General features: G+C 41.2%; 1 protein-coding gene across 4 annotated transcripts in view; it reads right to left on the bottom strand.

The window, feature by feature from the left end:
• RBPMS (RNA binding protein, mRNA processing factor) overlaps positions 1 to 3,055 on the bottom strand; it is a 157,108-nt gene extending 154,053 nt beyond the window's left edge. For 3 of the 4 annotated variants that reach the window (XM_081046785.1, XM_081046783.1, XM_081046784.1), the window contains exon 1: positions 1,835 to 2,556. In XM_081046785.1, the coding sequence (XP_080902911.1) occupies positions 1,835 to 1,900 (66 nt within the window). In that variant the 5' untranslated portion in view covers positions 1,901 to 2,556. Of the gene's footprint in view, positions 1 to 1,834 lie in introns of all 4 variants that reach the window. The other variant, XM_081046782.1, reaches the window with a different exon arrangement.
• Between the last annotated feature and the right edge of the window lie 18,011 nt (positions 3,056 to 21,066).

Here is a 21,066-nt window from a genome sequence, read left to right as displayed (position 1 = left end):
CAGGGCAAACAACACCTCAGTACTGGCAGTGGGTAGGCTGAGAAAGGTCAAGAAGAAAAATGTGACTTTATTTAATTTTATCAAGTTAAGTAGGTTATGGTTTGGGGACACTCAAACCTCTTTTGCTACCTACCAAAAGAAAAAAAAGAAAGAAACCTTTACTTTGCCTGATTAACGTTTTACATTTACAAGTTTTCTTAATTGGATGAAGAGAAAAGGCTGGTTTCATACAGTATATTCTTACCCTTTGAAGTACACAGATTGCCAACCTACCTGAAAGAAAAGCTTCTGAAGCAATTATTACCTTGGTGTGTTCTGTGAATTTGTTAAAAGTAGTGATTCACAAGAAAAGGTAAACTTGTCATCATTTTTTAAATTTTATTTTACTGGCAGAAAAATAAATACCAAGAAGCCTGCAAGGTTCAAGAAAAAAGTAGAACTTGCAATTCAAGTCACCCCTTTGAAAAAGAAGGAAATGTCAACAGTATTCCTTCACTTGTAGTTAAACACAACAAGCATGTAAGCAACGCTTTTCAAAATAATAGTTTATAATAAAATAGGCAGTTTCTTCATGTGAGAAGGCAATTTTTGGCTTACTGCAATTCACCTAGCTTGCACTACCCTACATCTGTGTTAAGAGTAAAATTTTTGTGTTAATTTTGTGTGGTTTTAGGTCTCTCCTTTACTTCCCCAGTTACAAGTGGACAATGTGCTAAGGGCTTATATGTACTAATCAAATCCTCCACAAAATTTGGTTTCACTATCAGAATTTCAGTTTGCACATAACATATTATCTCAATAATAATCTCAAAATCCTCACTGCTTTAGAATCAGCTTACCATTCTGTTAGCCTTATATATAGGATGAAATACCTGTAGGAATGCTGCATAGGTCATACCTAGATGCATACTTTTTGCATTTACACACATTCTAAAGTTCTGTTTAGCATGTTTAAGAACTCCACTAGGTCGGATCTTAAAAAGTAGGCGAAAAACATTGTTTCTTGGACTCCAGATCATGTACCTGCAGGAAAAGAGCCATTTTATAGGATACAATAAATATCCTAACTACAGATTCTGAAACGTGTGTTCAGGACTTCCCTCCTACACTGACTGAATTCTGTGTATACCAAAGGAAAGCTCGGCAGACCCAACATTTTTATCGTTATTGGGGACCCACCACATGAAATTTACGCTCGGAAGCCAAAGTCCTATTAAAATCGCCTCGATGATCATTTGGTTAATTGTCAAGTTTTACACTCTGCTCCCCACAACCGCATCGCCCCCACATTTACAAAACCTAATCACCCAGGTTCGGGGTCTTTGACTCATCAGAGAAGAATGCGGCTGAGGAGTTATCTATTAATCCAAAATGCCTCAGCTGGAAAGATATTTCACCACGAACTTTCAACGCTGAAAGGGAGGGGGCAGGGACGAGAAGGTATCTTTTAAGACGAACTTTCCCCGACTTCTTCCTTAAACCACACACACACACACCCCACAACTTCCAGGGCCAGACGCAGACCTAAGTCCTGACCCTCCGAGGTCACCCCGGAGTCAGTGTCGATTCCGCTTTTAAAATCTCGGGCAAACAAAGCTGACCATTATACTTACAAAAGTTTCCGAAAAGTCCTCAGAGTTACGCAATGTTAGGCACGCACCCACAAAAACACACTCTCCGAAGCTACACTGTCCCGGGACCGCCGTCTGCGGCAGGTCCCACCCCGGGGCCCCGCGCCCCGCGCCCCGCGCCCGCATCCCGCCCGCCGCCCGCACTTGGGAGGGAGCCGCGCGGGCGCCCCCGGCCGGACCCGCCGCCCCGAGCCGCTCAGTACCTCTTCCTCCTGCAGGTTGGCCTCGCTCGGGGTGTTCTCCTTCTCGGCTTTGACGCCGTTGTTCATCTTCCCGGTCGTGCCTCGCCGGGCAGGGCCGGGGCGCGGGGCTGGGCGAGGGCGCGCTCGCCCGCTCTTCCCTCCCCCGGGCGCGGCGGGCCGGAGCCGGGGCAGCGGCGTCTCGAGTTCGGGCTCCCGGGCGCGGCGCGACTGCGGCGGCGGCGGCGACTCAGGAAGTGCGAGACGGAGAGCCGGCGGGGCGAGGCGCGGGCTGAGCTGGGGCCGCAGACGGCCGGGACCCGGGCCGGAGACCTGGGGAGCGAGGGCGGGCGCGAGGGGGGGGAAGGCAGGAAGAAAGGATGGGGCGAGGACGCGCGTCCCACGAGTGACCCCGGAGAGTTGGGGATGTGGCCGCCTCGGGGTTGGGGGCGACCGCAGCCCGAGCCGAGCCGCTGCTGAAGGGAGGGGGCGAGAGGCGCCCAGAAAGGCGGAGGCGGAGGAGGAGGAGGAGGAGGAGGAGGAGGAGGAGGAGGAGGAGGAGGAGGAGTGGGACCGAGGGGCGCGGGCGGCGGCTGGGACGCTGGGACCCGGAGAGCGGCGGAGTGCGCGCTCCTGGCCGACTCTGGGAAGTCCAGGATCCCAGCTGCGCCCTTTCTTTCGCCCTCCTCCCTCCCCTCTGCCCTCCCCCTCGTCCCTCCGCCCTCCCTGGACGTGGGCTGCAGGCTGTCGCCGCGAGGGACAGGACGCGAACCGCGAAGCCCCCGCGGGAGGAGGCAGCTGCCCCGCGGCCCAAAGGCGTGCGCCCGGGGCGGGCGGGGGGGGGGGGCCGGGCGGAAGCGGCAGACCCCAGCCTCCAGCTCCGCTGTGGGTCCGAGGGAGAGGGCCGCGGAAGGAGGGCAGGGCAGGTCTTGCGAGTTACCCTGGTGGCAGTGTGGGGACGGAGTTGGCGCACTGGCGTGGCGGTGCTCGCGAACTTGGAGCGGGGCTTCGAGGAGACAGGCCCTCCGCCAGGGTGCCCACCGCTAGGTGTGATGTGCTACTTTTGTTTGTGGGATCCTCACGAGGCATTTGCGCCCCTACACCGCTTTACACCTATTTCTTCCCTTCCTAGTCCGCAGCTGGAAATGACAGGATGCGAGACCCGGAGTGACATCCGGGGGCGGCCTGAGCCGGGCCGCCGTGTTCAGGGCAAAGCTCCAAGCCCACTTCACACGCGGGGTCCTCCAAAATCTTTCCCACCGCGATCCCCACCCCCGGCCCCGCACCGGCCGCCGCCGTTCCTCTCCGCGAGGCTCCCCGGGCCCCTGTTCAGACTCTTGTCACAGCCCTTCTCAGACTGTTCTGGAATTGATGTTTACCTGGCTGCCTTTCTGACTCTTTTGAGAGCTCCTCCCTGGAAGACAAGACCGTGCCCTGTTTATCTTTTTAATCCCACAGCTTTATAAATACGCTACCTGGTATATAGTAGACACTCGATAAATATTTGTTGGCTAAGGGAATATCCCTCCTCACTGCAAGCCGAACGGGGGGCCAACAGAGCTGACCTGCAGAGTGTCAAAGCTGCTGCTTGAAAGAGACTCGGCGTTCCGGGAGGTCAGCGCGCGGAGCTTGTTCGTGCACCGACCTCGGACGGACCGTGTGGTTTCCTTCCCTCGAACTTGTGAAAAGGGAGTAGTTATATTTATCTCCCAGGAGTTGGCCATTAGAGGAGATTATAGTTTGATAGAGCGATAGCACCTAGCACCCATTCTTACCCACTTTAAGTTTATAATATATGGAAGCTAACAGTTTTATTAAGGACATTTCCATTTGTCTTGCGCCACAGAGAGCTTTTCCAATACGGTATCATTTAGGTTTTCAAACTTGACTGCTACAAACACATACGTTTAAAACTCCGTACATCAGTAGATTCTCCCTCACTTCCGATCTCCAGGAATTCTCTTTTCCAGCACAGCATCAAGCACAATTTCTAGTTATTTGCTTGCTTCCCTGTTCATCTCTTCCCCCCTCCCCCACCCCTACTAGACATTCTTTACCCCTATACCGGTTTAAGTGCTGCCGGGTATGGGGTGAGGGTGGTGGTGGGAATTGAAGATAAGGCTCCCGCTGTTAGGGAGTTTAAAGTGGTGTTGTGGCGACAGGATATCCAAAACAACTCCACTGGCAACATAGTCACAGATCCCGGTTCAAATTATGGAAAGCAAAGCAAATATCCGCTTTAAGAGCATTCGGAAGAGAAAAACAGTAGTGATACTTGGATTTACATAGCGGGTTTTTCTTGGTGGTGAGGGGAGTCTGAAGATTGTGATAAAGAGATTTAATTGCTGTCATGATGTCATTTCCCTCCATGGGGAAGAAAGTGTGTATCCCGGGTGAAAATAAACCCAGAGTCTATTGAAATTGAAACTCAAGTTCAGAAGCGGCAAGGGCTGCAATTAACCTGGAGCCTTGGACAACTGTTTCCACCTCCAGTTCCTCACTGGGTTGTGTGAGGAACCACGAGGGGGCAATATCTTCCCGAGCATTGGCCGAGGGGTGGTCTTGGGCCCCTGTGCTGACCTCTAATGCCAGCTCTACCCTCCTTGGCCTTTCTTGCCTTTTAACTGAATACACTTCACAAAAAGGTATTGTCTTGCTGGAGCCTGGCAAGGGCCCAAGAAAAAGGACAGTTGATCTAGTCCTTGATGATTCCAGTCAGACTTCACTTATAAGTCGGTGGAAGAAGTATGATTCCAGGATGCTGGGCGAACCTCCCCTACCCCCACCAAGGGAAATGTGGCTTAGTTCCAAATGTAGAACCTGATTCCTTTGTCTTTAAGCCACGCTGGCATATTGTCCATTGTTAAAAGTCAAACACCTCTGAGATTTAAAAAAAAAACAAGAATAAGTTCCATGAGAGGATCCTTGTCTGACTTGTTCATCGTTGTGATCCCAACATCTAGATACTGCCTAATGCGTAGTAGGCACTCAACAATGATTTTTGAATGAATGAACACATTGTCTTATCCGTTTTGATTCTCAGGCTTAAATGACCATATCAGATCCTTCTAAGACCTGGCAGGAGAGACTGAATTAGTGGAGGCGTGGAGAGCCGTCATATGGGGCATGAGGCAGATTCATGGAGTGGTCTTTAGTCATTATTTTGCAGAGGGGAGACCCTAGATAGACGACAGCCTGTGCAGAAAAGGACAATCGATGAGATTTCAAGAAATAAAAAATAAAATTACACGACTCAGCACGACGGCCCAAAACCATGACTGAGCCAGTCAACTGACACATCATGCAGTTGACAACAAAGCAGGGAGACCTAGACTATATCGTCAATGGTGAGTGAAATTCGAGGTGTCTTCAGAAAAGTGTGTAGGGATGGGGTAACATGCCAGTAAAAGGGAGACTCCTATTTTGCCCTTTTCTTTAGAAATGGTTTAGACTTATATGGAAGAACAATAGAGTCATGTTGCCAACAAAACTCAATGAAAATCTGTGTATTTGGCTATTTATAAAACCTTGTGAGTATGGGGAAAGTTTGAGTGTGTGGGGGGAGAGGGCCATGTACATTCATTCAGGATATAAATGATCTTTATGACCTGTTTACTACTTCAAAGAAAGAAAGTTTCAAAAGTGAGATCTCAGTAGCAATAGTTTCCAGACGCACTAAGAGTTATAAGACAACAAAGGGATTTTATATCCTAGAAAAATAGGGCTAATGACCAAGAAACATCTGCTTTCTTTCCTGCCCACCACCCTACCATGTTGCTTCTGGCCTACCAGGTTACATGCTCTATTGATAGGGAAATATTGTATGCACCTATAGTTCTTTTACTCATATCTATTTCTCTGGCTATGTTCATTTTGAGGTGTGCTTTAAGAAATTCGAACCTATAATTATGTCTTAAATGACTGGACATTGCAGATATTAAAGGTCTGTTTTGGGCATGGTCTTTGTACCTATGTTAGCCCTGCAGCAGAAAGCTGCAGTGTCTACCACATGTGTTGTGACTTTTAACTGCTCTGCATCCCATGCTGGACCAAACAAGTGTTTCAGGCCAGAGACTGTGTTTTATTGGTTTTTGTCATCCATAACATTTCTTTCTCTTTCACGCACCTCCACCCACCTCCAGGCCATCACCATCATCCCCTGCGTTTATTTATTACTTTTCCATTGTGGCTAAAAACACACCCAACATAGTATTGACCATCTGAACCATTTTTGAGTATACAGTCAGTAGCTTACAGTATATTCACATTGTTGTGAATATACTGAATATAAAGACATAACTTAAGACCAGTCATTTAAGACATAATTTAAGACAGTCTCCTGATCTTTACCTCCTAAATAGTTCTGAGATTCAATCACTTCCCTCCAAGTACTCATGGAAGCCTATGCAGCCACGTGGACAGGCTCACAGGGAAGAGGATTATAGCCCCAGCTGAGCTCTTAGTGGACAGCCGGTACCAATTGCCAGCCTTGTGAGTGAGTTATCTTGGAAGTGGATAATCGCTTAGCCCCAGCTGACGCCACATGAAAGCAAGATGAGCTGTCTTCACTGACTCATGCCTAAATTGCAAAATTGTTAGCAAAAAAAGTGAATGCTGTTGTTTTGAAACACTAAGTTCTAGATTGGTTTGTTATACAGCAATAGATAAATGAAACATAATTATGTACCTAGAGGTGAGGTCCTGCTGTCACCTTGTGGGGACAGAGTCCCAGAGAGCAGTTTCCAGGCTCTCAGCCTCATGTGAAAGGTGCTGGCCCGGGTAGTAGATGGCTGTCAGCTGTGGCTAATTGACCATCAGCTGTAACCAGTTAGCCAATTAGCCACTGATATAACTGCCACGGCTGCACTGGTTGGTTAGTCAGTTGGTTGGCAGGCAGAGAAGCGGACAGCAGGTTGCAGGTTGTGTGGATCCAGCCCCCAGTGAGACTATAGTGGTATGACTCCCCTATCTGTGGCTCCGTGGGTGTTCCTTTTTGGCCTAGCCATATCCTGTGTTCTTATGTGGGGAGTGGAACCAGGGACTGCAGGCCACCTCGCACGACAAATGGCTCAGCGAGCAGGGTCCCCCACACGACACAGAAACCCAAAGTAGGTGGCAGTGCCCTTGGAATCAGGTGGAGGATAGAAGCTGGAAGAACTTTGAGGAATCTGCTAGTGAAGAGCATTATTAAAGGAGAGTGAAAGTATTGTTATTATAGGATGGGGAAAGGGGAAGGCCATTGATACATTGGAAGAACAACTAGCTAAATTAGCCTGTTGTTACATGAAAGATACAGAAAAGATACGTAATGAACATGTGGATCTGGCTAAGTAGATATTTGGATAGAATGTTGAAAAGGTTGAATGGTTTCTTTTAGATACTTATGATACAGTACAAGAGAAATGAGATCAGCTGAAAAGGAAATCTTTCCATTTTCTTTTATTTTCTTTTTTCTTTTTTTTTTTTTTTGGTTTTTATTGGGGACGGGGAACAGGAACTTTATAGGGGAACAGTGTGTATTTCCAGGACTCATCAGCTCTGTACAAGTCAAGTTGTCCTTTCAATCTTAGTTGTGGAGGGCTCAGCTCAGCTCTAGGTCCAGTCGCCATTGTTAGTTGCAGCAGGCGCAGCACACCATACCTTGTGGGAGTCAAACCGGCAACCTTGTGGTTAAGAGCCCATCGTCCAACCAACTGAGCCATCTGACCACCCAGGAGCTCAGGGCAGCTCATTGACCCCACTCCAGCTGTGGAGGGCGCAGCTCACTGGCCCATGCGGGAATGGAACCAGAAGCCCCATTGTCCAGAGCTTATGCTCTAACCAACTGAGCCAGCTGTCTGTCCCCTTTCCATTTTCAATCAGAATTTAAAGGAAGCCTAAAGAAGCCAGGACTTGCTGGATTTGAAATAAAACTATTTGTCATTCCTACCTTCTCCAGAGGACAAAACTCTCAGTATAAGAAGCGGCCTAACGGCAAAGGTCAAATCCAAGGTGACATCAGGAAAATATAGCCTTAGGTGAAGTTCAAGACAAGGATTCTTGCATTGCAGCTAGAAGACCCTGTGGTAGGCAGCCTCTGTGATGGCCCCCAATGATCCCTATCTCCTGGTATTTGAGCCCTTATGTATTCTCGTCCCCTAAGCATAATTGATCATGGCAAAAGTGATGGATAGCACTTCCAGGTTAAAGTGCAAAGAGACGATGGACCCCATCTTATGCACCCTCTCTTCCTCTCTCACTTGCTGCCTTCATAGAAGCCAGCTGTTATGATGTGAGCTGCCCTGTGGAGAGGCCCATGTGGCAAGGGACAATGGAGGCTTCCATCCAAGAAGCCAGACAAGAACTGGGGCTTTCAGTCCAACAGCCCACAAAGAACTTAATCCTGCCAACAGCCACATGAGTAAGTGTAGAGACGGAGTCCCAGAGAGCAGTTTCCAGGCTCTCAACCTCACGTGGAAAAGGGCTGACTCGGTAGTAGGTGGCCATCAGCTGTGACCAGTTGGCCACTAGCCACTAATATAACTGCGTGGCTAAGCTAGCAAGCCCGGCTTGTGGCTAGCAAGTGCGGTTAGCAAGCGGATTGTGGATTGTGTTGATCCTACTTCCTGTGTCTCTCCCGGGCGCCAGCGAGACTGGGGTGCAAGAAGACCCCTCATTGGGGTATTGACAGATGTTTGCTTTTGTGTCTCGACCAGCCTCCAGCGAGAATATAGCGGTATGACTCCCCTATCTGTGGCTCCGTGGGTGTTCCTTTTTGGCCTCACCATGTCCTGCGTTCTTGCGCGGGCAGTGGGAGCTGAGACCCCGCCTGACAGGAAGCTTGGAAGTGGGTCTTCCCTGAGTGCAGCCTTAGAGGAGGCCTGTTACAGACTGAATGTTTAAATCCCCCCAAAACTCATATTATGAAGCCCTAACTAATCCCCAATGTGATGACATTGGGGTCTTTGGGAGATAACAAAGTTTAGATCAGGTCATGAGGGTGTAGCCCCCATGATGAGATTAGTGCCCTTATCAGAAGAGAAATAGACACCAAAGCTTCTGTTTTCTCTGCCATTGTGAGGATACAATGAGAAGGGAGCCATTTGCCAGCCAAACAGATGGCCCTGACCAAGAACCGAACTGGCTGGCACCTTGATCTTGGACTTCCAACCTCCAGAACTGTGAAAAATAAATGTCTGTTGTTTAAGCCATCTAATCTATGCTATTTTCTTATGGTAATCTGAGCTGACTAAAACAAGACCAGCGCCTGGCTGACACCTCGGTTGCAGCGAGAGACATTGAGGAAGAGGGTGTAAGCAGTGTCTTGGATTCCTAACTAACAGAGAAGCTGTGAGATAGTAATAGATGGTTGTCTTAAGCCATTAAGTTCAAGGATAACTTCTTATACAACAATAGATAAGTTCATAGCTCACAAAGATTTAAGGTAGGTAAATCGATCTTCATAGATCCTTCTAACTAGACTGCAGGGCTTCTAAGAATCCAAATGATATTGCCCAGAACAGTCTCATACAGACCCAAGGTAGAAAAGGGCCTGTCTTTGAAAAAATATATATATATATATGAGTATGGCTTTTGCCTAAGGGAGATGATTATAAACTTGAAGTATAAGAAAACTATGGCTACTTAAGGATCTCTATTAGCTTACATTGAAATAGACAGAGTCTATTCAGAATGAATAGAGGCCTCTGGACCTGCAACTTTATAGGCAGGAAGCAGGCTGTGGAAACTGCTCATCTGCAATTATGACCTGTTTTCAAAAGGGATTTAAGATGGAGCAAAGAGCCACTGAGAATCATTTCCAAAGATTAGAAGTGAGCTGAATTAAGGAACTGATATCATTTGACTAGTTGGATTTCAGAATCGCTATGGATCACTTTCCTCTCATTTTCTCCCCTAGGCAAGGAATTGCACCCAAGGAACCACATCTGCCCTTGGATCTGATTTAGATGCCGACCGATGTCCTAAACCACGGGTTGGCACACTTTTTCTGTGTAGCTGTCAGACAGTAAATATTTTAGGCTTTGCGGTAATATGTGTGATCTCTGTAGCATATTCTATGTTTCTGTTTTTTTATAACGCCGTGAAAATACAAAAACCATTCTTATCTCAGGGGCTATACAAAATTGACTACAGGTCGGATTTGGCCCTTATGCTGTGGTTTCTTCACCCCTGTCCTAGATGTGTAATGGGATGAGATATTTTGACATCTTAGGGGGAAAAATGGTGTATTTTTCATATGGGAGAGAAATGTATTGTTGTGGCCATAGGGTAGATGGTGGTAGCTAGTCTTCAAACATGGTCCAAATAACTTCATTTTTTTGTACATGCATGTCACTCCTGCCATCAAGATTTGGAGCATATGTGTCCTCCGCTTGAATCTGAGCTGGGCCTATTTCTGCTTTGACCAATAGAATATGGAGGAAGTGACATTCTGGGAATTCTGAGCCCAAGCATTATAAAATTTTGGCAGCTTCTGTGTCCTCCCTGTTGGAACCCAGCTTCCATGTAAGGACAAAGCCCAAACAGTCACCTGCAAAGGCCCACATGGAGGAGATTCAAGCCCTAGCCCTCCCATCCTTATCCCGACAGCTTCATCTGAGCTCCCTGCGACAGCCAGCACCAGCAAGCAGCCTTGTGACAGCCATCCTGAGGTAGATTCTCTACCATGAAACCCAGCTGCCACCACCTGGAGCAGAGAAAGGCTGTCTTCTCAAAACACTGCCCACACTGTAAATATACCTGGGAACAAATAAATGATTATTGTTTTAAGCCACTGGGTTTTAGGGTGGTTACTTACGTAGCAAAATATAATGAAAACACTGGGAGGAGGAACAATGTAAGCAAGGCTCTGGAAATCAGAGAGCACTGGACATTTTCAAGGGTTAGCAAGTATAGTAACCCTTGACACAATCTATAAAATAACAAAAATCACAAATGCCATTTCTCTCATATACTTTTCCTTCTAAAAGACAGTAAAGTAGAATTGAAAAAATGTATGTGGTCCCTTCAGAACCTTCAGAAGAACTGCTGAATACCAGATGACAAGTAGAAAACAACAGAGGCAGACTGAGGTGGTGCAGTTGGCAAGGCACGCTCATTAAGTGACTTTTCCTATCATCAACTTTATATTACATGTGATTTGAATTTGTGCTTCAGGAAAATAATAAAGTAGCAAATGCCTCTGGCCTTTTAGAGAGTCACTCATAAACAAAGGTCAAATGTTAAATGTAAAGTGTAAATGTCTACTATACTCTAACTTGTCCAGAATGTAGAGAACCTGTGAGTGACTTTTAGGAGTTAAGGCTAAAGACTTAGTTCCTTTAGTCTTATCAATAACTACCCTTTAGAAAGAAATCTTCAGAAGCTTGTAAGATAGATTTAAGTGAGGCAAGTTGGGAGATAAGAAACAATGACTCTGAATGGCCCATGATAAGCAGTGAAAAAAGGATTGGAAATGAAAGCCATTTCCAAGGGAGAAGCTACATGATTGACAAATGATTGAATGTGGGGGAAAAGGGAAAACACGGCATTTGACCTAACAGCCAAGTTTCAAAGTTCAAGGATTTTGTGGTGCCCACTCCAAAAAGAAAAGAAAAAGAGACATGTCCACAGGAGACTTGGTTGTATGGATAGAAGAGGAGTTCAGCATCAGGCATATGAAGTTTGCTAGTGTCAGGATCATGCTGACTGTTGGAAAATGAGTCTGTAGCCCAGAAGTAATAGAAGATAATACATATATTTGCATGCTACCTGAACTGAAATCATAGGTGAGCCTAAACCAGAACAAGGTGGGAGAATAGAGTCATAAGAAATATCTATGCTTAGGACAAGGAGAAAGACTGGCCAGAAAAGAGACAGCGCAAGCTGTCAGACGTAAGAGGAGACAAGCACACTAATAAAAATGATAGCAGCTAACAGCACTGAAGAGGGGACCATGCTACAAACGCTACATGGATTGTCACATTTTATTGTTTGCAAATGCCAGGTTAAACATAAACATTTCTGTCCACTCTGTTCCAAAACCTCTAATAAAAGCACAGAAAGTATTTGTTGTTGTCATTATTTTAAGACACAAAGTAACAAGGATAAAGAGAATGAAAGAAAACAACAGCAGTAAAATTTGGGAAGCTGTAAAGCATGGATAAATACTTAGAAAATTAAAGAATAAATCTGATGGGAGAAAATTGAGAAGCTAACTTACACTGAAGAATCCCCAAAAGATTCGAGCCTTGACAGCAGCTGGCACCTTGGAAGTGAGAGTGGAAATGGGCTGTACCCTGGAGGAGTGATCATAAGTGTTTTATACCCAGATTCCTCTCCCTTTTTTTCCCACCCCCCACATTTTATTGTTAGATTAACATTTTCAATTTCTCCCCCCTTTTTAGGAATATCCAACAGGAAAAAAATGAAAAATAAAAACAAACCCAAGCATTTCTTTTTATTTTTCTTTTTTCCCTGTAAGTGCTGAATTTACTTATAGGGATATGAGTAAACTTGCAATGAGAGAAAAAGGGGAATTAAAAAAAATAGCTTTCTATATGGTGGCTATTATGTCTGGACATATCATAAAATGAATGTAAAATTTACATGCTTGTAAATTCATAAAAGCTAGAGAGATCATCTCCATCAGGAAAAGTTATAAATAAAAAACGTTAATGCACATAACTCCCTTTCCCTCCCCCCTTTTTATCTTTTGACCCCCTTCACCCACTTCCCTCTGCCCGCCCCACTTCACCTCTGGCAACCATCAATCTGTTCTCTGTATCTATGAGCTTTTTCAGATTTTTTCAGATTCTATGAGCTTCTTCACAGTATTTGTCTTTCTCTGCTTGACTTATTTCACTTAGCATAATGCCCTCGAGGTCCATCCATGTTGTTGCAAACGTTAAGTTTCATTCTTTGTTGCAGCTAAGTAATATTCCATTATACATACATATGTACTACAATTTCTTTACCCATTCATCCACTGATAGACACTGAGGTGGTTTCCACATCTTGGGCTATTGTAAATCGTGCTGCAATGAACATGGGGGTGCATACATCTTTTTGAGTTCGGGTTTTCATTTTTCTTCGGATAAATTACTGGATCATATAGTAGTTTCTATTTTTAATTTTTTGTGGAACCGCCACACTGCCTTTCATAGCGGCTGCACCAATTTACATTCCCACCAACAGTGCATGAGGGTTCTCTTTACTGCACATCCTTGCCAACACTTGTTATTTCTTGTCTTTTTCATAATCGCCATTCTAACAGGTGTGAGATGACCTCTCATTGTGGTTTTGATTTGCATTTCCCTGATAATAATGTTGAGCATCTTTTCATGTATCTGTTGGCCATCTGTATGTCTTTGGAAAAATGTCTATTCCGATCCTCTGCCCATTTTTTAATTGGATTTTTGTTTGTTTTGCTACTGAGTTGTGTGAGTTATTTATATATTGGATATTAGCACCTTATGAGTTATATGATTTGCAAATATTTTCTCCTGTTCAATAGGTTGTATTTTCATTTTGTCAGTTGTTTCCTTTGCTGTACAGGAGCTTTTTTGTTCGATGTGCGTAGTAGCACTTGATTATTTTTGCTTTTTTTGCTTTTACTTTTGGTGTCAGATTCAAAAAATCATTACCAAGACCTATGTCAAGGAGCTCAGGTATTTCTTCATTTTTATTAGACATTTTTCTCTTCATCTGATAAAGTTTTATCAAATGCTTAAGTATAAAATCAGCTTAAGTATAAAATAAATATACAAATTTTTAAGAGGCAAAAACCATGACTAATTAGGTAAGATAAGCATTAGTGGCTGAAAGTTGCAAAATTAGATCTTTGTGTGTGTGTAAATTTAGTTTTGATTTTTTTTTACAGAAATCCTAAGCATAAGTAATTTTTACCCTAACTTTAAAATTTGTATCTTTCTTGAATATGACTGATTGTAAATGTAATGTGGACATTCTGTGACTAAAAAGTTTCAAAACTAGTGGCTAGATATATTCATCTTGGTCCAATATGTTTTTTGGACAATATGTTTCAACCAGTTTAATTGTTTTAAATTTGTTTTTTAATCAATTTTTAACATATATTATCAATGGCATCATTAGGTACTCATACTCAATACTTGTTTTTTCAATTAAACACATATTATGAACATTTATCTATATCAAGAAATCTAGGTTTTTTAATCTCATCTTTTTAAAATGTCGATATCCACTGTGTGTGCACAAATTATCTATGGATGAACATTTGTTTACAGTTTGTTGATATTAAACAATTCTTTGGTGAACATCCATGTACAAATATCTTTGTGCTTTGCCTGATTATTTCCTTAGAAAACATTCTAAAGAAATAACTAGGTTACATAGTAGGCAAATTTCATGTTGATGTTTATGGTTAGAAAGTTAATACAATTTACATATACTCCGACAGTGTATGAGAGCACCCATTTCATTACAGCATTCCCACCACTGGAGAAATCGTCTTTTCATTTTGCCAATCTGTTGGTGAAAAACATTATTCTTTTATTATTTTTTTCTTTTTACCTTTAACCCACTTCTCCCACGGTAATTTTTACATTTGCATTTCTTTATTGTTAGAGGCTCTAACCATTTTTTCATCTGTTTATAACCATTTGGAATTGCCCATCATGTTTTTGTGCATTTTTCTAGTGAGATGTTTGCTTTTTTTCTAATTGATCTTTGAAATTATTTTGATTCTTATATATAATAATGAACAAGAGAGACAAACTCTACTTGAATGGGCAAGACAATTTGTTAAACCATTATGATAAAGTAGAATATGTACTAGAATTGTGGAAGTTCAAATTTCTAGGAACTTCATAAATGTGGCAAATACATACCTCAGGTGGTCAGTAGAGGCTTCTAGGATGATGGAACATTTCCCCAAGTCCTAAAGGATGAGCAATAATGGCCAGTTAAAGTAGGAGTGGTAGGAGTGGTAGAAGTGGTGAGGGTTCCAGTTCGAAACTAGCCTGAAGGAAAGAGAGAGGACTTTGTCTGGAGAATTGAAAAAAAACTGAAGAATGCAAAAAATGGTGAGAGATTAGTTTAGAAAAGGAAAGGGGAAACCAGATTATTAAGAGCTTAAGAACTTTGTAAGTTGTAGGAAGTAATTTGGACTTTATCCTAAGGCAATAATAAAATGCATTCATTAGACTATTTTCAGCTCTAAGTAACAACAAAAAAGACTTAACTGAAAATGAGAAGTGTGGTTCCCTGCATTGGTTTATCATTTCACTCTGCCAGTCTCAATGTGTGTTATACCTCTTATGGTTTCATGACATATCCCCTTATGGTCCCAAAATAGCTGCAGCGATTCCAAAACATCATATCCTTACACAATTATTTTCAACAGCCTGGTAAATATAGGCAGAGTCTGTTAACAGGGAAAAATGCCTTTTCTAGAAGCCTCCAGCAGAATTCCCCATCTCCCTATTGGCCAGAACAAGATTAGGTGGGTACTCCTAGCTGCACTGAATGCTGGGAAAGTGAGTATCTGGCATTTCCATCTTTTGTGATAGGAGATAGCTTCTATCTGCCAGAAAGAAAGGGAAAAATAATAGCCATTGGGTAGGAAACCAACAGTGTTGTTCTCAGCATTTGAAAGAGTTTGAGCAAACAAGTGTTATAATTGGATTTACATTTAAATGAGTCTACATTTTAATGAAGACCTCTGTTCCTCCAGGTCTTCATTCTTTCACTTGACTCTCCATTACCCCTGTCTTCTACTCTCAGCCGCCACTTTTCCATCTAGTTCTCCCACTTTTTTTTTCCCAAGGCAAATAAGTTCATTCTCTACAACATCTCTAAACATTCATGACTCTGTTTGCTTTAATTCTGATATCATCCTGATAATATCGATAGCATTTGCCATCAACACTTCAGAAAGTACCTTAGTTGATCTGAAAAATGTTCTAAAATAACTAATATGTTTGGTTTCAAGTATGCTCAGGTATGCCTGGTATTGCCACTGGTATGTTAACCAAAACTTACTTCATTTCCATCATTAACATAAGAAAATAATACTTTCACTTAGATTGTGTACATGGCACATAGTCAATAAATATTTGTAGAATGAATATCTTTTAACTGAATAATAGTCTCTCATCCATGTCTTCACCACTTTTTTTTAAATAAATGAGAGCAAGCATATAAATTCTGTTGGAGTATTCCTTGACTTTTAAATACTAAATAGTGACAGACTCATCTGACACTCCCATTATGTCTCTATGGAATATTTAAAAACCATTACAGGTTGGATGACTCCTATTTCAGCCATGACGTAAATCTACTGAATTGTCCTTCAAGTTTGATGCTACATCAGTTAACCATTCTAGAAAATCATTTTTTGAAAAAGCATTATTTTTTATGAAGCTGTCTGGAATTTATTTTATGAGTGCTAATCTTGATTTCTGCTGACCAGACATGATCAGACTTATTGTCACAGGTTACAGGCTATAACCTGGTCTGATTCAACAAACTTTGTCTGCGTCTTGAATGTCAGTCTGAACTGAAGGGCAGCCAGTCAAGAAATATTGAGGAACACATGCATTGAGATTATGAAAGAAGGTGTATGCTTCAGTTTCTGTAACATAATCACTAACAAACATTTTTGGCACCTGTTGATACTCCCATAAAAGTTAAATGTTTTAGAAATGAGTTACATACAACTACTTTATTTTAGCTATTATTGAATTAATGAATTTTGAGTTATACAATGATAAGATATGAACAATGGTTTGATCACTGAGTTACTGCTTACGTTGACTTGTGATTCTTTTGAGTGGGCCCGGTGTCATGGAAACTGCAGCAAATTTAGAGATAGGGCATCTATGTTGAGCCCAAGCTCTGCCATTTGTAAGTATAAACTTTGGGAAAGGTGCTTCATCTTGCTTGTTGTGGTTTCCTTATTTGTGAAATTGGACTGGTGATAATGGCTTTCCTCTTGCTCAGAGCTGCTATCAAGAGAATATGAGAGAGTGCACATATTGATTTTAACAGAAGTAGACGTAAGTTAGGGCATAAGTTGCCAGACCATAAGTTCCTTGACTTATATGCTTACACGTGACCACATGAAATAAATTTGCTATAAGTAATGTTTCTACAATATGGTATGCAATGCTGAAACGTAACCTGCTTCTGGAAATTAACTCAGCTAAGCTAAGGACATAGTGTGTTTCTTCCATCTTAATGATGAAATATAGAATTCCTATTAAAAGGTATATCCTTTATTTGGAAAGGTTGAGTAGGCTAATTTTTTTTTTTTTTAACCATTCTAGATGGTTAAATTTAGGTCTGAGCCCAGCCTGAGAATAGCATCTGGCCCTAGGCCCACAGTGTATATATATATATATATTTTTTTTTTTCCAGGACTACATTTTTTTTTTATTAGATTTTGAACTGCGTGCTATTTCTTCACTTTAAACTTTTGCTTTTCAGTATGTAGTTGCTCATGAGACAGTGGCAATTATCACATTGCCCTTCGTGGATCTGCCTCCTTTTCTGATTAATCTATTTCTGTAATAATTTGCTAATTAATACACATTTTATTTGCTGAAATATTTTCACTAGAGGCCTGTGCAAGAAATAGTGATATTTTACAGACATATGAGCCTTCTTTTCTTGTTTCATTTAAAGACCTTTCTTTCATCCATTTATCACGAAGAAGAGATTATTGGAGCATTCTGCCCTGCTCCTGCGTCTGACTATAAATCCGGCACTCTTCTGGCTTTCTTCTGTTTATAATTTTTTCTCCTTTCTTTTGAAATAACTTCAAACTTACAAAGAAAATAGCAAGAATAGTACAGGAAATTTTCAGATACTGTTCACCAAGAGACACTCAATTTTCATTAAGTGTTCCAATAATGTCCTTTAAAGCAAAAAGGCCCAATCCAGTGTCACACTTATGTGTGTTTGTATATTATGTCTCTTCAGTTTCCTTAAATCTGGAGTACTTCCTTGATTATTTTGTAGAATATCCCTCAATTTTGTCTACTGTTTCTTTCCTCATGATTAGATGAAAGTTATGCATTTTTGGCAGGAATCTCACAGAAGGGATGCTGTGCTTTCCTAACTATGTGTCCATCATGTAGCACATATCAGTTTGTTGCAAAATAATGTTAATAGTGTCTAATGGTAAAATTACTCTTTTTCCTCTTATAATTAATCACTCTTTTGTGGGGAGGCACTTTGAGGCTGTGTGAATATCCTGTTCTCATTCAATTTTCATCTTTTGTTTTAGAATCAATTAATGTTTCCTGTCTGAATTAATTATAACTATAATGATTGACAAGTGGCAATTTTCTAACTCCATCACTCCTTTTAAACTTATTAGTTGGCCTTCTATTCTAAGGAAGAATTTTGTCTTTTCCCCATGTATTTATTCATTTGTCTATTTATGTCAGTGTGGACTCAGGGATTCTTATTCTATTCAATGGTATGTAATCTGTTACTATCATTATTTATTTTGATGTTCAAATTGTCCCAGATTTGGCCCAGATTTGGACCCCCATTCAAGCTGTCTCCTGTGTCCTGTTGATATATCCCATCAGTCTATGGGTACATTAATACTTTCTGGTACAAGAAGATGTTGCAGATTCATATTGCACTTTCCATGCTCTAGACCTGGAATCAGCCATTTCCACAAGGAGTTGTTTTAGTAAATTGTATTTAAATACCAAGATCTGGCCATCAGGTGTGCTCATTGCTACAGGTCCTTTTAGTGGACAGGACTATAAATGTGTACACATGCACACACATTTTTTTTTTGCATATACGAGTATATATGCATATGTATACAAGTATATATATATATATTTGTTTCTACATCTCTGTATTCACATCAATCCCTGTAATTCCAATCCAACACACAAAGCTCATTCTAGTTTTTTTCCTTTTCCATACTTGTAATTCCTGTCTCCAACAGTGAGAAACCTGGCTCTCATTATCCTCAATATTTACTTATTGCTTAATTCCCCTGTATGTACTCTTCTAGTGCCTGCCAGCCTGTCACCCTGCTTGGCTGCTTTCCTTGTGTAAACTCCAGCCATCTTCCATGCTCAGACCTGCATAATGATTTTTGAATTAAATTATGAAGGAAGAAAGGGAGGAAAAAAGGAAAGAAGATTGCTCATGATTATTAAAATTTTTAATTAAGTCAATAAATTTAACATCACTAATATTTAAGGTAACTTTCAATAACCCAGTAGAAATATGGTCAAAGGACACAGAGAGGCAATTCACTTAAGAAATGTAACACCTAGATATTACACACAACCTAATGTTCATAAGTATGGGATTGAATAAATAAATTATATTACAATGTATACTAGGCAACCATTAACTAGGACTCATATAGATCCTTATTTCCTGATTTGAAAAGACTTATATGATATATTACATGAAAAAACTATTACAAAATATTGCCTATTTTATATCCTATTTTGTGTGTGTATATGTGTGCACAGAAAAAAGCATGAAAAAATATTAACATTATTCCTGAGTCTTACAATAATAGATAGTATGAGAGATTCTTAGGAGATACTCTAAAACTTCCCTTTGCCAAGCACATGAGTGTATGACATTTGTAGAATTCTGTGAGAAGTCCTTTGTGAAGAAAGAATGCTTGCCTGGTGTTAAAACAGTTTTTTTTTTTAGAAAACAGAGATGAACTCTCTCCCCTTAGTACCTGTGTGATGTAACACAGTTGTAATTGGCTTTCACCATTTCACAGGCTTATATGATGTAAGATAGTTGTGTTTACTATAATTTCTACCTGAGAGAAGGTACTAAACGTGTATACCCCATGTCTCCATATCATTTTAAAATTAAAACTACAATATCATTTTATGTTTTATATTGGTAGAAAACTTGAAGACTACTTGTATTTGGTTACCCTGAAATACAGGTAGACAAACTGTATTTCAGGGTAACCAAATAACTAACGAGGAAATTTCGCTTTAGAGAAATATTCTAGCTAATACGTAAAATAGGGAATGTTAGCATCTCACAGTGTTGCAACCTCCAATGAATGATGAACTGAGCAGTTGTTACCAATGATTGCCTTTACACACAAAACAGACACAACCAGACTCTGTGTGCCTCCTCATGGAAGAACACTCCATCACTTATAAAATGTTCTTGTCAGAAATTTGATCCTGAATCTGATCAAGCCTCCGGATTTAACAAACACATCACTGGAAATAGGAAACAGAGGAACACGTGAAACAGCACCATGAGAATGCAACCAGTCTATGGGAAGCTGCAGAACAAATCACCATGTTTGTTCATCAAATAAACTGCACGGAGGGGAACAGAATGGTTTTTATTTGGACTTAGATTTGAGCAGACAATAAAACAAACAAAACAAAAGCAAAAGAGTGTGACAGTTGAAGAAATCTGAACATTGGATATTTCGTGATATTAAGAAATTTTTGTTAAATTTTAGATGTGATACTGGTATCGTTATGTTTTAATAAGGTCGTACAAAGGAACCTTCTGGGGGAGCTGGAAATATTCTAGATCTTATTGTGGATGGCGGTTTCATAGCTGCAGACATGCATAAAAAATTCACCATTCACTGAACTGTACTCTTAAGATGTGGGCACTTTACTGTATGTAATTTTTAAAAGTTAGAGTTCTTTTAAAAAAGAGGGTCCATTCTGAAATTTTTACAGATGAAGTATTATCATGTCTGGGATTAGCTTTAAAATGCTCCAGGATGACTCATGGAAGATTGGCCATGAGTTGTTAAGTGTTGAAGTTGAAGGATGGCTTATAATACAATTCTTTTACAGTTTTGAAATTTTCCATAATACAATGTTTTTTTAAAAATGTCTGGCAAGATAATGATACCAAGGATTTGGAACAATGGAAACCCTCATACACTGCTGGTGAGATTGTAAATTGTAAATTGGACAACTATTTTATATTATCTAGTAAAACTGAAGATAGACATGTCTTATAACTCAGCAATTTCTGAGGTTATAACCTAGAGAAACACTAGCACATGTGTTCATACATATGTGTGCATGTAGGACAATTCACACAACATTGCTCATGATAAACTAAAATAAAAAGGGAAGGAAACAACTCAAATATCAATTGACAAGAGAATGAATAAATAAATTGTGATATATTCACACAATGGAATTCAATGCAATGACTGAGTTATAGCTATACTAATCAACATGAATGAATCATAAAATGAATAAGCAAAAACTTTGTAAGGGGCAGAATACTGCAGCAAT

Source organism: Rhinolophus hipposideros (genome assembly GCF_964194185.1).
Source record: "Rhinolophus hipposideros genome assembly, chromosome: 4".
NCBI classification, from domain to species: domain Eukaryota; kingdom Metazoa; phylum Chordata; class Mammalia; order Chiroptera; family Rhinolophidae; genus Rhinolophus; species Rhinolophus hipposideros.
Note: the sequence above shows the minus strand (reverse complement) of the source record. Positions and strands in the feature narration are given on the sequence as shown.